This window comes from Kwoniella shandongensis, chromosome 12 (genome assembly GCF_008629635.2).
Source record: "Kwoniella shandongensis chromosome 12, complete sequence".
Taxonomy (NCBI): Eukaryota; Fungi; Basidiomycota; class Tremellomycetes; order Tremellales; family Cryptococcaceae; genus Kwoniella; species Kwoniella shandongensis.
In genome coordinates this window covers 945,312-963,562 of record NC_089298.1, presented here as the reverse complement: position 1 = coordinate 963,562, position 18,251 = coordinate 945,312, and the positions used below count along the sequence as shown (strand labels likewise).

General features: G+C 50.0%; 8 protein-coding genes across 8 annotated transcripts; 3 read left to right on the top strand and 5 right to left on the bottom strand.

Annotated features, from left to right (window-relative positions):
- Window positions 1-108: 108 nt before the first annotated feature.
- Window positions 109-1,668, bottom strand: CI109_106641 (carbamoyl-phosphate synthase, small subunit; the record flags this gene model as incomplete). The annotated part of the gene is made up of 4 exons (XM_032008324.1): window positions 109-231; window positions 294-476; window positions 544-1,349; window positions 1,422-1,668. The coding sequence occupies 4 exons, from the start codon at window positions 1,666-1,668 to the stop codon at window positions 109-111; spliced, it is 1,359 nt and encodes a 452-aa protein (XP_031857383.1).
- A 740-nt stretch (window positions 1,669-2,408) lies between these two features.
- CI109_106640 (uncharacterized protein) lies at window positions 2,409-4,422 on the bottom strand (the record flags this gene model as incomplete). Its single annotated transcript, XM_032008323.1, has 10 exons — window positions 2,409-2,937; window positions 2,991-3,090; window positions 3,141-3,366; window positions 3,420-3,500; window positions 3,552-3,605; window positions 3,662-3,720; window positions 3,770-3,866; window positions 3,924-4,140; window positions 4,202-4,289; window positions 4,365-4,422. The coding sequence occupies 10 exons, from the start codon at window positions 4,420-4,422 to the stop codon at window positions 2,409-2,411; spliced, it is 1,509 nt and encodes a 502-aa protein (XP_031857382.1).
- Window positions 4,423-4,883: 461 nt separating this feature from the next.
- On the top strand, window positions 4,884-6,539 carry CI109_106639 (uncharacterized protein; the record flags this gene model as incomplete). The annotated part of the gene is made up of 7 exons (XM_032008322.1): window positions 4,884-4,902; window positions 4,977-5,029; window positions 5,107-5,456; window positions 5,524-5,553; window positions 5,619-5,833; window positions 5,893-6,394; window positions 6,470-6,539. The coding sequence occupies 7 exons, from the start codon at window positions 4,884-4,886 to the stop codon at window positions 6,537-6,539; spliced, it is 1,239 nt and encodes a 412-aa protein (XP_031857381.1).
- A 276-nt stretch (window positions 6,540-6,815) lies between these two features.
- CI109_106638 (uncharacterized protein) lies at window positions 6,816-7,826 on the top strand (the record flags this gene model as incomplete). Its single annotated transcript, XM_032008321.2, has 4 exons — window positions 6,816-6,822; window positions 6,884-7,351; window positions 7,508-7,586; window positions 7,703-7,826. The coding sequence occupies 4 exons, from the start codon at window positions 6,816-6,818 to the stop codon at window positions 7,824-7,826; spliced, it is 678 nt and encodes a 225-aa protein (XP_031857380.2).
- Window positions 7,827-7,954: 128 nt separating this feature from the next.
- Window positions 7,955-9,749, bottom strand: CI109_106637 (uncharacterized protein; the record flags this gene model as incomplete). The annotated part of the gene is made up of 8 exons (XM_032008320.2): window positions 7,955-8,166; window positions 8,220-8,331; window positions 8,386-8,609; window positions 8,697-9,082; window positions 9,156-9,276; window positions 9,352-9,444; window positions 9,520-9,651; window positions 9,716-9,749. 8 exons carry the CDS (start codon window positions 9,747-9,749, stop codon window positions 7,955-7,957), a joined length of 1,314 nt encoding a protein of 437 aa, XP_031857379.2.
- A 148-nt stretch (window positions 9,750-9,897) lies between these two features.
- CI109_106636 (uncharacterized protein) lies at window positions 9,898-11,187 on the top strand (the record flags this gene model as incomplete). The annotated part of the gene is made up of 5 exons (XM_032008319.1): window positions 9,898-9,981; window positions 10,056-10,132; window positions 10,333-10,642; window positions 10,812-10,970; window positions 11,086-11,187. The coding sequence occupies 5 exons, from the start codon at window positions 9,898-9,900 to the stop codon at window positions 11,185-11,187; spliced, it is 732 nt and encodes a 243-aa protein (XP_031857378.1).
- Window positions 11,188-11,521: 334 nt separating this feature from the next.
- CI109_106635 (uncharacterized protein) lies at window positions 11,522-13,686 on the bottom strand (the record flags this gene model as incomplete). The annotated part of the gene is made up of 2 exons (XM_032008318.1): window positions 11,522-11,671; window positions 11,779-13,686. 2 exons carry the CDS (start codon window positions 13,684-13,686, stop codon window positions 11,522-11,524), a joined length of 2,058 nt encoding a protein of 685 aa, XP_031857377.1.
- Window positions 13,687-14,825: 1,139 nt separating this feature from the next.
- Window positions 14,826-17,992, bottom strand: CI109_106634 (uncharacterized protein; the record flags this gene model as incomplete). Its single annotated transcript, XM_065967878.1, has 9 exons — window positions 14,826-14,849; window positions 14,902-15,143; window positions 15,192-16,629; window positions 16,818-16,967; window positions 17,026-17,178; window positions 17,249-17,527; window positions 17,608-17,712; window positions 17,784-17,842; window positions 17,953-17,992. The coding sequence occupies 9 exons, from the start codon at window positions 17,990-17,992 to the stop codon at window positions 14,826-14,828; spliced, it is 2,490 nt and encodes an 829-aa protein (XP_065823950.1).
- Between the last annotated feature and the right edge of the window lie 259 nt (window positions 17,993-18,251).

Genomic DNA, 18,251 nt, shown 5'->3' with positions numbered 1-18,251 from the left:
GCATCGACGAATCGAATCACAGTGTATATCGAGCTCTATGCATGTACTTGAAATCTACAATGTCTTCCATGTATCAATCCTTCCTCTCAGCTGTCCGTCCCTCCAGCTCTACGCGGCAATAGGCTGCGCAGCTTGTTTCGCATCGTTTCGGCCGATCTTGACTTCACCCGCGATCATTGACGAACCGCCCCGTCGACCGTATTGGCACTCGTTAACGAAATCGGTGAACATCTAATCAACACACCAAATACAATTAGCGTCAGACCAAAGCTATAAGGAGAACCTCGACTCACCTCGATGGTGTCAAGGGGTCCACCGGCTGATTCGGGATGGAACTGAACACCCCAGATTCGTTTACCGCTCTCGGGAGTGGAGATGATACCTTCCACTGAAGAGTCGTTACAGTTGATGAAGAATGGTGCCCAACCTTCGGGGAACTCTTCGGTAAGTTTGAGTGCGTACTGATGGTTTTGCGACTATATCCAATTCCAAACTCATAAGTATTGTTCCTGCGTCCAAAGAACAACGAAGCACTGTACTCACAGTGACGTAAACTCGACCGGCCTTGACACTACCTGAACTGGCCAAAGCCAAGACCGGTTGGTTGTGACCTCGGTTACCGAATGTCATTCGGTACGCCTCGAGACCCGCAGCGATACCCAGGATCTGGTGACCCATACAAATACCAAAGATGGGTTTATCCCACTCTGTAATGGTCTGTCGGACCCTCATAGCGGTGTCCATTATAGACTTGGGATCACCAGGACCGTTGGAGAGGAAGAGACCGTCGAATTGGTCTCGAACAGCGTTGAAGTCGTAATCCCACGGAAGGACAGTGACGACTGCGCCTCGTCGGACGAGTGATCGAAGGATGTTGGCCTTTGTTCCGAAATCAAGCACAGCGATTCGAGGTCCTGTTCCGTTCTCGTTGAGAACGTATGGCTTGGGCGTGGAGGCTCGAGCGATCAAGTTCTCCTTTGATGGATCCCAGTACTCGTGATCTTGAGGAGCAGCTTTGGAAGCCTCATCACCGACCGCGAGTCGACCAAGAGTAGTTCCTTGATCTCGGAGAAGAGTGGTGATAGCACGAGTGTCGACACCGGTGATACCGGGAACATCGTATCGCTTGCACCACTCGTGAAGACTCTCGACGGCCTTGTAGTGACTGTACTTGAGAGCGACGTCGGAGACGACCACACCAGTGCATTGGATTCCACTGGACTCGAGATATGGGATACCGGGAAATCCGGGCTCGGATTCGTTGGAGGGGACACCGTAGTTACCGATCATGGGAGAGGTGAAGACGAGGATCTGACCAAGATAAGAAGGATCGGTCATGGAGTCGGTGTCTAAGCGAGGGTACATAGCATCGGGTCAGAACGGACACATGAAGAGATAGATCAAGGTAGGAGATGACTTACAAGAAGTGATACTGGTAGAGAAAACGGTCTCTCCAAACTTGGAGTTCTCACTTCCAAAGTTCTCGCCATAGTAGCTCTGACCGGACTTGAGATGTAAAGCCGCAGGGATCTTCGCAGGGAGAACGGGCGTGTAAAGCGAAGTAGGGGTAGCGAGAGATCGCTTAGGGATGACAATCTTTGACTTGACCGACTTGAGGGTCGAACTTGATGCCCTAATGTTGAGACTTCGGAGAGCAGCGGCTGACATGATGTTATCTATTTATATGTGTGTTTGTTGTGAAGTGAAGTGATAGGATATTAACGATTTCGGGGGTGTAAAGGGCAATCAGAATTTGTTGAGCGTGAAAACGAGATCGGAAAGGTAACTGATAAAGATAACATGGTCAGTGATCATAATCATATTGTCTTGGCTTGATTGTATGTATGTGTGTGTATATCTCGCAGGAGAGAGGAAGGGGAACTGCCCAGAATGGATGGTATCGCATGGAAACGGTCAACTTACTCGTCAGAGACTCGTTCGGTCCACAGCATCGACTTTGGGTTTGAAAGAGGAGTGCTTGACTACTTCTTATCAATGTATTGTTTAACCTTTGATGGTTGTTTGATGTGTTGTGATGATTGAGAATGCGATCTGGTTTGGGAAGGCTTTGACGTTGATATGTGATATGATTGATGATGACGAGAGTGAATGAGATGCAGAAAGAGAAAAAAGTGCCCAAAGGAATCGAACCGTCATTGTGATTCCGATTCCCCAATTCGCACTTGTGAGTCGACTGGGTTTTGACATGAGCATGATAACTACGTTCGGGAGAAATTATAAAAAATAGGGGGGCTGTTAAAATGACTGTACGTGGCAAGCGAGACGTGGCAATCTACGCGACCTCGCCTAATGCTTACAACCGCGGTATTCATAATAAATACTACTCTATACCATGCATAATCTAAGGTATACTCATCACTGTATACAACGTTGTACAACCCTCCGCATCATCCCATCAGATCAACCAGATCCGCAAATGCATCCTTCTTCTGCTGAGGTTGTTGTTGCTGCTGCTGCTGCTGCTGTCCGCCGTTTGGCCGTGTGGCAGCCGGTTGAGGCGATAACGAATAACCCAACGGTTGCGAAGATGATGATGGCTGTATCGGTAGGGGGATGTTGAATTGCGATGTAGTAGGTTGTCGTTGTTGCGGCGCAGATTGGAATGAGCCCATGTTATAGCTTGGCCCAGCTTGAGGCTGTTGAGGTTGCGCAGGCGCAGTGTTGAAGAAAGACATAGGGTCTTGCTTTTGATGAGGAGCGGATCCACCGAATGACACAAGTCCCGCTGGACCGGGTGAAGCGGAAGGACTAGGCGCGAACAGGTCCAAGGGAAGGCCGGCGTTGGTCATACCAGCGTTAGAGGACGAAGGGGTGGTGTCGGAAGGTAATGAAAGGCCACCGGTACCAGACATAGGCTCGTCGTCGGCAAATGCGTCGAACGAAATGAGATCGGCAGCTTTCTGGTTGGGGTTGTTGCTGTGGAAAGCGTCAGCATGGAACGCGACACAAGTGGGACCAACTCGACTCACGCGTCAACGATGCCCTGTGCCTTTGTCCAATCACCAGCTTGGCATGCCTCAAATCGGTCCAATGCGGTATTGATGAGATCGTTGCACAGCAGTAATCGGTCTGCAAACGAGATCAGCGTTGTGCCAACTACTCATACTCAACACGCTTACCCATGACACCTTCCCGTTCTCCGTTATCATCCTCAATCCACTTCTGGATCTTCGGCCGAGCACCTCGACACGCCGCAGCGACTTGATCATACACGTCGCCCTCGACTCCGATCCTCTCTCCCTCTTTGGCATTATTGAGCATATCATTGAGTAGGATAGCCTTTGACTGGACTTTGTCCAGCTCGCTGAGGGTTTTGGCAGTGTAATCGACCGCTTTCTCGGGTTCCTGAAATCTGGAATTAGCATTCGCCTATTGGAAGAAGCACAAAGATCACTCACAGCTCCAGCCAATTGCTTCATGAGTTCTTGCGCTGCTGCCAGGTCTCGCGGTGTCCCTCTTCGGATGAGCTCTTGCAGTTTCTGCATCGGAAATCAGTCGAATTCACTCTTGAGCAGAACTGAATCACTTACAGCACTTTTGGCAGCTCGGTCCTCCTCCTCGAGCTCCTCTGGCGACTTCAGATCCTGTCAAAGGGCATTTCGTCAGATAGCTCATTAGATACGGTACAAACTGCACATACCTCGTTGGGGTTGGCGCTAGCCATGGCTCGTGCGGCGTCAAAGGACTTGAATCGGTATCCTGTCCTGGTGTCAGTTGAATGTTGCGTGCCATTTGCACAGTAGCTCACCTTTATAGCTCAATAACCTGTGCATATCTCGAATGTGCACCAAATCCTCCTTGTATTTGGAGTGCACGCAAAGCGTGTTCTTCCATTCATGTATCAACTAGAACACAAGTCATCAACACTTGCGCCTCAAGACTGTTCACAAGGTGTGACATACCTCTAATATCTTGCCCATCACCCGTCCTGTGACCATAGGAGGTCTTTCTGGGAACCTCCTGACGAGCTCATTGAGAAATTCTTTCGTACTGATCTGGAGATGGATAGCGTAACCGCAGTTCTTGACGAGGTGGTCTAGGACGTTGAGAGCGAGTAGAGCTTCGTTGGGATTACGAGAGTTGATATGTGGCAGTAAGGCGTGACATGCTTCTCGAGCTCTGCAATATGTCAAACAAACAGTTTAGTTTGATTGCGGATTGCATGAGATACTTGACGTACGAGTTGGCTTTCCTCTTGTTGATCATTTCAGCGAGCTCAATGTTCGCCACGTCATTCGGGACAGGTAATGTAGGATCGCATGTTTGTTCTGACCCCAACGCGGAACGTAAGCGTAAGCGGTGGTCCGAATTCCAGATACACGTGAGGTGTAATGCTAACTCACCAACAAGAGCTTGGACGGGTGTCAAGCTCGCCCATGGACGACCTGCGGTAGCGAGCATCTCAGGTTGTCCCCAATCACAGGGTGAAGATGGTCTAGTCGCGATGAGAAAGAAAGACGAAAGGGTCTGTGCGATATTTGAGTGAGCTGGATCTGACAATTTGTTTGACTTATATCTATCTGATGAAGCTGTGATTGATCATATGAAGGAGAGTGAAGCTCTAACGTTGTTGTTCAGAATGATGTGACTTGCAAGAGATGTCCTGTGCGAAGCAAGCAAGCGCGGCTTAGGTAGCCGAAGGGTGCAGTCAATGGGATTAGACAGTGACGGGATCAATTAAGTATTAGGTGTGTTAGGTGCAAAGTGCCACACTCGTCCAAATCCTCTTGCCCAAATCCGATAGGCTGCAATGACCCAACCACAGATGATCCATTTGTACTTGCATTCAACCGTCTATTGACACTTGTTCAAACTCCCTTTACACACCCCTGTCATTTCTCTCCGTCCCCCTCTCCATCAAGATGGCTTCCGTTCGACTGCGTGAGTTGATTTACCTTCCTGGCAGCTGTCTTCCGTATGGACCAGACCAAGCTGACCTCGTATCCTTTACATAGAACCCGTCCTCCGGGCAAAGGCCATTCCTCGAGTGTCTGGATTTTCCAAACGCGTGAGTGCGATTGAGGTTTTTTTTGTCAAAAGGTTGTCACTCTGATGCATTGCTCGATCTTCGTATGTCCGTCGCAGTCCGTCAGCGATCTCGTTATTGCGCCAACACCCAAGGGCAAAGCCCCTAAACCCATCATCCGATACGGACCTTCTACCGGCGGTCGATCCTCCGACTCTGGTCACACCGTCACCGTCTTCGGTTGTACAGGATTCCTCGGTCGATATCTCGTCCAGAAGCTCGCTAGACAGGGAACTCAGGTCGTCATTCCTTACAGAGATGAGGATGAGAAGAGGAGATTGAAGATTATGGGTGATTTGGGTCAGATCGTCCCTCTAGAATGGGATGCGAGAAACTTGGACCAGACCGCAGAGGCGGTCAGACATTCGGATGTGGTTTACAACTTGGTCGGAAGGGACTACGAGACGAGGTGGGTCATTGCTGGGTATAAGGAAGTAAGAAGGAAGGGAGAGCTGATAGCATGTTCGTGTTGACAGAAACTACTCATACGAGGATGTCAACGTCAAGTAAGCTACACATTGTCCCCTGCGCAATTCGTCGTGCAATCTCAGCTGACTGTCTTGCCCCGCAGCGTCGCAAAGTCCATTGCCGAGGTTTCAGCCAGTCTCGACGTCCCTCGACTCGTTCACGTTTCTCACCTCAACGCATCACCCGACTCTGCATCCGCTTTCTATCGAACAAAGTTCGCTGGTGAGCGAGCAGTCAGAGATGCTTTCCCCGAGGCGACCATCGTCCGACCATCTCAGTTGTTCGGTTACGAGGACTGGTTGTTGAACGGTATTGCTCGTGAGTAAACGCACCTACAGCAAGGAGGAGATAATTTTAACGTATGTGCACTGCTTTAGAATGGCCCATTTTCTTCAAACTCAACGAGGGCAAGACCAAGCTCCTCCCTGTTCACGTCATGGACGTCGCCGCTGCGCTCGACAAGATGCTCAACGCTCCCGTCACATCCGTCGCGTCAACTTTCGCTCTTCCCGGACCCGTTCTTCACTCTCACAACTCTCTCCACTCCCTCGTCTCCCAATTCACCCTTAAACCCGTCTCTTCCGCACCTACTCTCCCTAAACCCGTCGCCAAGCTTTTCGCAACAGCGGTCAACCGAGGGATCTGGTGGCCTACAATCAGTCCCGATGAGATTGAGCGAAAGTACATTGATGATCTCGGTATCGACACTTTCGCTCCTCAAACCGCTGCTACCAACGCTCCCGCTGGATGGAGTCAGACGGACAAGCAGCCGATGGTCGGAATTGATGGAGAGCCCGTGAAGACTTGGGCAGACTTGGATATGGTCCCCGACACGGTCGAGGAGCATGCTATCAAGATCTTGCGACGATACCGTCCTTCGTGAGTGTCGTGTTTCAGCGCACAGACTGACTTCATATCGCAAATATCTGACACTGATGACCGTTTGTTCTACAGCACCGCCTATGACGTTCCCGTCGAGTTGCACAATGCCAAACCTGCCAAGCAGTACCACGTCCTTCCTTAGAGACATACGATATATAGGCATGCATGGGGTGTATTTGTGATGGCCAGAGGCAACAGGCAATCAATTGATTAAGACATCGTCGTTGTCGTTGGTGGACATTAAGCAAAGAGGTGGACGGCTTGATATCCAAATTGTCATCATCCATCTATTCTTTCTCGGAGTGAACGAAGCAGAGACGGAAAGCGAGGTCGCTGACTCGTGGGCGGCACTGCGCATCTGAAGATTGCTCCATCAGTGTGTTTCTTACTCTGCAAAGCATCTCACGTTGTACGTCGTATGTGGTGTGCGTCGTACCTCAGAATCCACAGTGGATGACAACGATTTGGAAGCATTCATTTGCATAGATAGAAGGCAGTACTCGACGGTTGCATATCAAGTATCTTATCTTGTATGGAGACGGCGACTTGACCTCCACTTGTCGCGAACACCCTCTACCGACACGTCGAGCGTCGAGCACATAACAGCTTTCCTCCTCTTTTACCATTCCCCAGGTTCGAATCGTGGACATTTCACTTATCATACCATTCCAACTACACGCAGTCTTGCGCTGTTTGTCATACGACCCTCTCAGCGGACTCGGACTACGATATATCCTTTCGTCATGCCTACCCCCTTCTCATTACTATTCATCCTCCTCCTTGTGATGCCTTTTACAGTTTTGGCGCAATTCGGTCAATTCTTCCAACAAGGCTTTCCGTTCGGCGGTGGACACGGTCATGGGCATGGAGGACCGCAATTCCATGAACAACAGCACGGAGGTGGCGGCGGTGGTGGTGGGAGACAATATAAGGGGTGGAACGATATGGCAGAGGGTGAGTTCGTTTGGGTAACACACTTTTGATCTCCCCCCATATCATCTTCTTTCCGATTCAGTCTTCTCATAGGAAGAGGAGATTCTATTGCTTTTGGGAGTGGTGGAAGGTGAGGATGATACTGACTTGACTTGGGTCTCCCCGCATTCAACACAGTACATTGTAGAGCAGGTTATGTCTGTCCAGCATCATTAGCTTGTGTACCTACTCCTGCAGATTGTCCATGTCCTTATCCGTGAGTTCACCCTCTTCCTTTCCAATCCCCCATATCGTCTCGGTCCCTGTCCTACTTCCCAATTGCGATCCCAATCTAAGTCCTCGTGAAGGGAACACCGCTGATTGACCGCGCAGGGAGGATGTGAAATGTGTTATTCCCGATCACAGAGATAGAGATGAAGGGGAAGGTCCTCCTTTCGTCTGTGTACGAGGTGAAGTGGGTTGTAAGGACGTGGTGGACTTTGCGAAGCCTATATGAGAGTCGTGATGCATCATACAGCAAGCACTTCTGGACTACGGATACTCTACTATACAAGGTGTCTCTCGTGCAAAGGATATTGGTTTGAGATACTACTGATCGAATCGATACTTACTTTTATACGTTCCTCAGTAGATAGGAAAGTCGTGGTCCACCTCCCTGTTCCAAGCTAGCAACCCTCCTCTGACATCCCTCACTCTGACCTTGTCTGCTTCAGCTACAACTCGCCGTAAGGCCTCTGCAGCGAATTGCGAGTCGTTCCCCCTTCTGCAAATGAAGATTGTCTCCGTAGCTCTGGGCAATGAACTTGGATCTTTCAGGATCTCAGGAAGGGGTATATCTGCGTAGGGTGTTAGCGACCGCTACAACAGCTGAACGAGTGCAAGGACGTACTTGTTGATCCGGGGACCGAGCATATTCCAAATTCGATGGAAGGTCGAGTATCGATCAGGACGAAATCGTCTTCGCTACTCGCGCTCTTGAGATCAAGTATCTCGGAGAGGTCCTGTTTCGCCAGTCAGCGTAATACCAAGCAGAACAGTTGATCCCATCCACCCACCTTGGCAATCAATCTCTCTCCTTCCCCACCAGTCACAGAACCCGTCTGATCATTCGTCACTGGTCCTCCGGCACAGAACGATTCGTACCCAAACACATCAAGATCGTCCGTTATCGTGGCGTTTGGTCCGCAAGCAATACATTTCGCTGAAGGCGGTTTCATCCGTATTGTCCGTATCAATGGATTAGAACACAGGTGGTGAAGATGTAACAGCGGTTCAGAATCTGTTTCCACCGTACCGAAGATGACAAATTAAGATTAGCTAGTTCCTTCTTTTGTCAAAAGGGAGGACGTGCAACTACTCTACTCACCCTCTTTACCCACTAACAACTTGATGACTTCCCCGGCCATACCTGTCCCCACTAAACCCGTGACCACCCCCCAAACGCCTTGTTCTTCACAATTCCCATTCCCACCACTATTCGGCAATACGCTCGGCCAAATACACCTATAACAAGCTCTCCTCTTGCCAGAGCTCCGGATAGTACCGCCATAGACGGCCCATTGTCCCGCTGAAGAGATTGCAGCTCCGGAGACCAGAGGGATAGATAGACGGACGGAGATGTCGGACAGGAGATAGCGTGTGAGAGGTCGGTCGGTACAGTCCACAAGGATGGAATAAGGGGCAAGTGTGGAAAGAGCTGTGGAAGGTGTGATCGCCATCGGGTGAGGGACGACATTGATACGAGGGTTCAACCTGTTGCAGGAGTAACAAAATATGTATATATCGTTAGCTAGACGTTCGGTATCGCGCGGTCATCGCTACTTACGCTTTCAAGGCAATGCAAGCCGATTCAGCTTTGTTCATATCCACTCTGTCTGTAGTATGCAATATCTGTCGATGGAGATTACTCAAACTGACAGTATCATGATCGACAATCGCGATCGTCCCTATATCACAAAAGTATCAGCCGAGGTGATGAGGTCCGCCCTTCCAACACCGGTCGGTGTGATGAGGAAGCTTACCGACTCCTGCTCCTGCGAGATATTGTAAGACGGGACAACCGAGTCCTCCAGCTCCTACAACCGCAACTTTTGCATTCTTCAACTCTACCTGGCCTAGGTAGGTCGAGATCTTGGTATCAGCACACAGTCCTCTACGCGATGGACATCGGACATTACAAGCTTACTCACCTGGAAGACCAAAGCCGGGCATTATCATTTGACGTCCATAACGGACGTATTCGTCCAGCTCGAGCGGACGTGCCGAAGACGATGCTTCGGCCTGTAGTGTGTCTTGGCCCATGATCTTGTCTGTCGCTGCAGCTGTACAAGGATGACGATCAGAAGCTCGGACGATAGAATCACTTTGTCATACGAGTAAAGTTACAACTTTTGGACATTTCCACCTCCACTCTGTTCATCGTACGCGGGATCAATTTCAGTACGAGTAGGATCAATGCGAGCGCATCGTTCGTTCGCGTTCTCCTTCGTTACTTCTAACGTCCAACATTCGACTTACCCCTCTTCCTACCGACAACCAACGAGCCCTACAAAAGTTAGTCGATCGCCATGGCAACGACAGCATCATCCTCGTCAAAAGGTCAAAAGACAATGGAGACCAATCCTCGTGGTATCCCCCGAGCTCCTTTCGTCGTACGTCAAGTGTCTTGAATTTCAAGCAAAGAAGCTGACCTCTGACCTTGGTTTAATTTGGTTTGTGTTCGCAGGACGATGTGGAAGAGTATGTGGGTGGGAAAGAAGCAGAGATCCAAAGTGTGATGAAGAAGTTTGAAGAAACGACTGCGTGAGTGATCTTCTCAACTCACCTTCTCATATCTTTTCCACTGTATTTCTTGTATTCGAGTGCGGTCCGCCCCCGCTCGCTTCTGAAAGTCAGACATGTCGCCGGACTGACAACATGTTATGATATGATATGATCATTCCCGCTTCCCATCTTACATTGGGCTTGTGCTGACCTACTTGTTTGCGGGTTGTAATACATAGCAAATACCGATATATGGAAATATCCTTACAACAACGACGTAAAGCCTTACTTGGTAAAATCCCAGATATGGAACAAACTCTCCAGGTTGTCAAATACCTTTCAATCAGAAGACAAAAGGCTTTAGGACAACCTGTTGAGGAAGAACCTCTTAGCGATGATGATGACGAGGACGATCTCGATGATCTCGATGATGATGAGGAGAAGGAGAAGACGGAGGAACGACCGATGAAGACGCTTTTCGAGTTGAATGATACGTTATTTGCAGAAGCGGAGATTGTCGAGTCGGGAGAGGTTGGATTGTGGTTAGGGGTGAGTCGCGAGCGTGCGGGCGTGCAAGCGTGCTTTGTCTGGGAGTGGCCCACGCATTGTATCTCTTGGGGATGTCGCTGGACTTGCCATACAGCAGGACAGCAACCGCCCTTCCTCTCTGAGCTGTGGACTACAAGACCTGAGCTGATGAATTTGAATGACTCACTAGGCAAACACAATGTTGATGTACCCCCTCCAAGAAGCGATCGACCTCCTCACTTCCAAACTATCAGGTGCCAAGAAATCACACGAAGAGACTGTCGAGGATTTAGAATGGCTGAGAGAACAGATCACAGTGATGGAAGTCAACTTTGCTCGAGTACACAATGTGAGTCTTGTAACGCACATAGCATCCTGCGTTGGAATTTGGGGAGAAAGAAGGAGCAGGACCGAACGCTTTTTTGGAGGACGTAGCTTACTAGTCATTGCTTGTGCGATCGCAGTGGGACGTAAAGAGACGGAGAGAAAAGGGTCTCTTGAACCAACCTTCTGGATTATTACCTTCTGGGAAAGGCAAGGACGAATCGGATGACGAGAGGGATTAAGCGCAGCGCAACTCAGACTTGGACAAAGGGAAGTCCAGAAGAATGACAGCGGTAAACTGTCCACGCACCACCCAAATATGCCTGCATGTAAGATACCGACCCTTTTCTGTCTCTGTCTCTGTCTCTGTCAAATGCATGGGATGTCATATACTGTATGATACTGTACAACGTACTCGATATTAAACGTTCAATGTTCTCTCGACTAACTCGGGGCAAGGGCATGTCTAATATACTTTTCTTCGCTGATGCTGTGTTCCCTTCTCTTACTCGTTAAACTTCGTTTTCACTCCCTTCCTAATGTGTAACTTGACCCTCTCTAATCTGTGTACACGACCTATGATCCCACTTCCTCGTTCGTATTCGATATCATGTCACTTGTCAGATTTGACCCCAGCATATCCTTGACGGCATTCATGAGGTATTTCTTAATGTTATTTCGATTATCATCGAGCTGAGCTCGGATCTGTCGACGAGTCAATCCCGTCTACGTGCCGATGCGCAAGTGAAAACCCATCAGCTCTTTCCCCGCTGGACAGATGTGACAACTCCCCCCAGAGCTTAACACGAGAGTGACAAGGAACGATCACTCACCACTTTGACCATTTCGACCAGATCTGCATTTTCACAACCTTTATTCACTACATGTTCAGCAATGACAGCTTTCAACTCTGGCTTAATTCTCCGCTGATTACCTTCCAGAATCGTCGTTGTCCCCTCGTCTCCTCCTTCGTCATGATATTGTCGTCTTTTGGCAAGAACGTATACTGCAATAGGACATGGAGCGGGTGCTGAAGCCTGTGGCGGCTCGACGTGTGTTGATGTATCAGGTGTGATTGGTGGACGAGGAGTCGACGGTGGGGGTGGATAATAACGGAATACATTACTTTCGTCGTGGTTGTGAGTTGTGTTTGGTTTTAGTGGCGGAACACCAGCTGTAAAGGGCGATGGTATTTGGTATTGTCCAGGACGATATGACATGTAAGGGAAGGTCGCGGTACCCGTGGCGGTACTCGTACTGGTATCATCAGTACTGGTCGATCTCATCATTGAAACTGAGACTGGCCGAGGATGGAAAATGGGTGGTTGTGAGTGAGGGTGAGGGAGGGGGAGGGGTTGTGGGTATTGAGGGTGGATTCTTGAATTGCCATTGCCACTGCCGCTACCACTTTGTCCTCTTTCTCCCAGGCTTCGTGCTCCCCAAGCAGATGGATGATCGTATCCATGTAAGGCGGAAGGCATCGACCCACTCGCCCAGCCACTTTTTTCCCTTTGGGCAGTAACGGGAGCAGGAGCAGTAGGGAATGTGTACCCATTCGACGGTCCACCTTCACTTCCAGATCCAGCTCCAGATGGTTGATCATACCAACCATACGAATACGTCGTATCCTCTCTCGTCATAGGTGCTGCAGACGACGATAATGATGGTGACAACGAGGTATTTGGATGGTATCGCGATGCTAGGACTTGCGGATTGAAATTTGATATCGAAGGGAGTGTCCGTGAAGAGGGTGGTAGTGGTGCTGGTGGTGAAGTAGGATTAGACCTACCGTCGGCCCATGTTCGATCAGGATAGGGAGGACCTTCGGTAGTTTGATGAGTATGAATATGAGTATGAGCGGGTGGGAGTGGTAATGTCGTTCGGATTGAAGGACGAGAGTGAGAGCGGTCGGCCCGAACTCGTTTTGCGCTCTTTGCTTGATCAGCTATAGCTTGTGCGTGTATTTCGAAACTATTCGGTTGTCGGAAATACGTCGAATGTGGGATATACGGATATTCCATAAGTGATTGAGAAGAAGAGCTTGATGGAAGAGGATAAGACGAGATGGGATCGTCTGATATTGTGGGAGGAGGAGGGAGAGAAGCTCGAAATTGAAATTGAGGTTGACGAGCGAATTGCATATCGTAGTTCGGTATGGAAGGGAAGGAGGCTCTGTTTGGAGGCGGCGGAAGGTCTAGGTGCGCGAATATACGGGATGGTGGAATACTACCACTACCGCCAGCTGCTAGCGGCGGGTTGTCAGACTTATTAGAAAGCGGACCATTGGATGTAGGAGGTCGAGAATGCGATCTTTGGTTCGCCACTGGAGCGATATCGGTCGTCGACTCCACAGGTGGCTGCGGATCTATTGTTGCTCTGACAGCTTGATGCGTTTCTTGGAGTTTGCCACTACTGGTAGTGGGTGTCACGAAAGTAGAGATAGATGGATCATGGTCAGCCGACAAGAACCGTCTCCTTAATGTCGAGACTATCGACGCCGATGCGGTCAACTTGTCGTCAGTCGTATTTGTGCCGTTGCCGCTCTCGTTCAGATTCACCACTTCCTCCTCATCATGTGTCAAGCGCACAGAAGCTCGTTCAACTCCTCCATCCCTCTCCAATGTCACTTGATCTTCAATACTGACATCAGGCTGGATAGTTGAATCCGAAGCATCAGGCAATGACGAAGGTGTTGAAGATCGATGTCGTAGTCGTCGTTTCTTGTCTTTCTTCTTCATCATCGTCTCCCATTGGTATCTTTATTCGCTATTAAGGTAGGCAAAATGAACGAACAGCACACCAACTATGCCGATCGTTGATTGACCTTGGAATGTTGAAGTGACGAAGTGATGAGTTGAAAGACAACAAGATATGGGCTGTACGTTCCTTGACAACGGTCAGTGAACCCCTCCCCCCCGCATGTGTGTGTGTGTGTGTGTGTGTGTGTGTGTGTGTGTGTGTGTGTGTGTGTGTGTGTGTGTGTGTGTGTGTGTGTGTGTGTGTGTGTGTGTGTGTGTGTGTGTTCATGCATCCTCCAGGGTGTACATCAACCCTCGTCCAAACTCCCTCCCTTTCCCCCCTCGCTTACTTTGTGCGCCGTCGCTCGAGCTCTCTACGCGGGATTGATCTGCCACGCACAGATCTCATCGCTTTGCCTTCCCTGCACGTGTCCACAAGTCTGGACTTAGACCGTGGGCATGTGTCTCCCGAAAGACGAATGCACAGACCTACTCGGATGCTCGTATGACGATGATGATGATGATGAGGTCTGCATTCTACCCTCATTCACTCCTCTACTGTACGTTATTCAGAAGTGCCACTTTTCGCACTTTGATCAATCGAGAAGCCGAGGGTATATAATGACCAACCAATCCATCCCATCCATCCATCCAATCTACTTCCTCATCCACCCGAGACCTATTTTGAACAGACGTACAGAACGAGACTATTGTAAATCGTTGTAAAAGTACCTACCTACTTATCTCGTAGTATTGAAAAGGGAAAGGAGAAAACAGGTCCAAAACGTGAAAATGGTAAAATGAAAAACGTGTGAATCCGAATCGTATTATCTGCAGTCTGCTCAATGATGCAGATACAGTACATGAAAACAAAAGAAAGAAAGAAAGGGGGGAAACGATGTGATGCTTTGATAATCTGAACTGATCTAGTGTCTTCTTGTCTGGTGTTGACTTTATCGACCCGATAACTAATGCTAAGATGCTATTGTTGCGGCGGTTGAACGTCCTTGGACGACAGAGCGCGGCGAGAGTGCTAAGGTCTGTGTGTGTAGTGGTGTATTATGGACCATGCTAATGTGGATTGGGAACTGGGAAAAGGAAAATGCAGAAACACGGAAAGAAAAAGTGAACAAGAAACCTCATCACTTTGAGAGGTTTTTGATCGCCTAATCGAGGTATCAGCACACACCCCACGAATGCGTATGGCAGAAAACTCACCTGTTGAGCGTAGGCAGCGTTGGTTCGAGCTTGCTTGGAAGCAGTTCGTTGTCTTCCGTAAGCAATCGCATCCTGAACCCAATTTTGCATGAGGTCGTCTCGGATGTTGGCTTTGTAGGCATCTCCAAAGTCTCCGATGAGACCGAGCGAAGCGGTGCAGAAGCCTTCTGATCTGTAGTCGTCCGCCCAGCAGGTCTTGAGGAAGCCCATGATGCCCGAGACGTAAGGTTGCATAGCAGACACTGCGACTTGGTCAGCTCCATTCACACTTTTGTGATATAGCCACTCACCATCGCCACTGTCCTTCAAACCGTTCATGATACCAATGAACGCATCGACAATTGACTCCCGCATGGTCTGTACAAACTCGATCATGCTCTCGTCGCCGGGAGCGGCGGCAGTGGAACCAGCTTGACTCAAGATGGTCATGGTGGTGTCGAGATATGGTCGGAAGCCACCTCCGACGGCCAAGGCAACCTCACCGATGGTGGTGATCGCGTTGGGCTTGACTTGTCGTTGGACCACCGGGCTTCTGAGAAGCTCAATGAGGGCGACCATGAGTCGTTCAGCGTAAGGAGTCAGGGAGTCGTTGATCGCTCGGGCAATGTCGCTGGCCACGTAAACGGCAGCTTGAGCGACTTGCCAATCCTCGTAAGACCCGAGAGCAGTGAAGAGGAAAGGAGCAAAAGCCTCCATGTACTTGTTGAAGCCAGCCTCGAGGGCACCAGCAAGAGCACCAACGGTAGCAAAGGCGTCTTCAAGGATACCAGAGTGCTTGCCGGAAGTGGAGATCAATTGTAGCAGATTGGTCATGATTCGGTCGGCGAAAGGAGCAGCCAAAGCGGGAGATCGTCGGATGAAGCTTTGAATAACGACGCAGATGTTGACTTGCATATCATTCCAGTTGTTTCGATCATCCATGCCCACCAATTGGTTGTGCATGGCCATGAGAGCCTCCTGTCGAGCGAGCATGGCGACAGCGACTTCTTGAACGACGGGAAGGGTGTCGTTGGCAGACGCCGCGAGGAAGGTGGCGATTGTCTGGTAGGCAGCGCTTCGGCTGTTGGCGTGGTTGGAAGGTCGCTCAGCGATTGGCATCAGCTCCTTCAGGATACCGGAGTAGTACTCGGACATGGCAGATGTTTGAAGCTCGTCACTGAGGAGATCGGTAGGTTGCGAGATTTGAGAAACGAGGTTGTTGAGAGCGGAGCAACAACTGTTACATGTTCGAGGGGAGGCGTTGAGGCCAATAACGAGAGCAGTGATGAGGTTTCGGAGGTGGACGCTGGGGTCGATGACCTCGAGCATGTGGTCGGTGATCTTGCTCAAAGTCCAAGCGACTGTATCTCGGACCTGCAGACTGGGGTCAGACTGCATCATACCAATCAAAGCACCGAGAGCTTGAGTGACCAAAGGCGCGAGGGTGGTAGCATCGGGACCGTCGAGAATGGAACCAAATGCCATGACAGCAGCCTCTCGTCTTTGCCAGTCGGGTTGTGTGATACCCGCCTCGACGAAAGGAACAACAGGTTGGACGATATCGTCGCCAACGTTCTGAGCCAACAACTCCAGACACACCGCCGCAGCCATAGACTTGGTCCAGTCGTCCTCGTCATCATCCTCATCTTGCTGAGACAACAGTTCGAGGAGGACAGGGAGGATGTCGGGAAGAGCGGCCTTGGCGAATCCTTTCGACTCGACCTCTGGGCTTTCGCCATATGCCAGGGCCTACATCGTCAGCTACGTCGTTTTACCCCATCACTCACATCTTGTGCTTGAGCTGTCAAGTCAAGTTCCTCCTCACAAACAGTGCTCCAGAATTCGATCGCTTGCAAAGCAACGGGCTCCTCCGGGTGTTTCATTCCCATGATGGTCAACTGGCACAGTCAGCTACAGTCTTCTAGAGGTAGACTCACCCCGAACAAGGCTCGCTCCATGTAGAAGTCCATCTTCTCGTAGTACAACGCCATGATCTTCACGAGACACTCGAAAGCTCCAACCTGAACAGGGATTGAAGGGCTTTGTGTAGCTTCGCAGACCACTTGCATGATGTAGTTTCGTTCACCCTGGCCACTCAGGTCAGCGCACGAACTTCGCCCTGTGGAACCAGATTCCCGTACTCACCTCTCGCTCAAAGTTGTCCCTGACAAACTCCAGAGAGTTCAACAAGGCAGCAATGGCAGCATGTTGAACCTCATGACTAGGCTCTTCCTTTCGTGCTCCTTGCACAACAGCTGTAAGGATCTCATTTGATCGAGCGGCGAGAATCTCCGGGCTCTACATATTACGGATAACGTCAGCACTTCGCAGACATGCTTAAGAAGGAAGCACTGTTTTAGGTACGCACAATGACTTGACAGATGTATCCGACCGTTTGTAAAGTGTTCACTCTCAAATTCTGGTTCTCCTGGTTCCCTCCGAACTCCAATAACGAGGGGATAAGCTCCGGCCACTTGTCAGCTGGGAGTTCGATGGCAGCGATGGCTGCGACACATTGGGCGGCGACTGAACCGGCACGATTTTGAGGGGAAGCGAGTGTGGAAAGGGCGGATTGTTTCAGTGGGGTTGTAGCTGATTCTGGAAGCGAGAGCCATCGTTCGGAAAGTGCCGGTTGGTTCACGGAGTCCTGAAGAGCAAGACGCACGTTAGCTCGAATTGTTCGTAGAATCTGGAAAGCTTGGGGGTGTATACGAAAGCTTGACTTACTCTCGCAGAGATACCGTTTTTAAAGGCAAGACCGGCAGCATATCGGACATCAATGCTCTGACTTTCGTTGGCGAGTTCAGTAGCGAGTGTGTGAAGGTATCCATGCTGTATGAACATAACCCTCCGGTCAGTCAACAGACTCCAAGCTTGATACGTAGAAATAAACATGGACATACGAAATTATCCCTGGCAGCTGCTTCGAGTTGTTGTGTAGCAGATTCACGAGCCGCTTGGTCTGTGATAATCAGACAACATCAGCGTGAGCGTCTCGTGGGGTAAAGCGTAGTTGGGACGTTGTGCGACAGGTGGGCAGCGACGAGAAAGGGAAGAAGGGAAGATACATACTTGGAGACAACGAATCCTGAAGTAACTGAGCCGCGTTCATCTTTGACGTAGCTACGATGGTCGTGATACGTGTACGAGGGGGGGGAAAGAGGGGATTTGAGAAGTGAGGAGACTCGTGCGTGCGTGGAAAAGTCGTGTTGAGAAAGAAGGAAAAGTAAAGGTGTGGGCGTTGTTTATGGGAATTGGAAGGATGTCTGAGCAAGGGTTCAGTGAATTATGTGTTGCCCTCCATCCATCGAGTGTGGTGGAGACTGGTGTCTGGTGTCCTGGGTGGTGAGGCGCGCGTTGGGTGTAAAGGT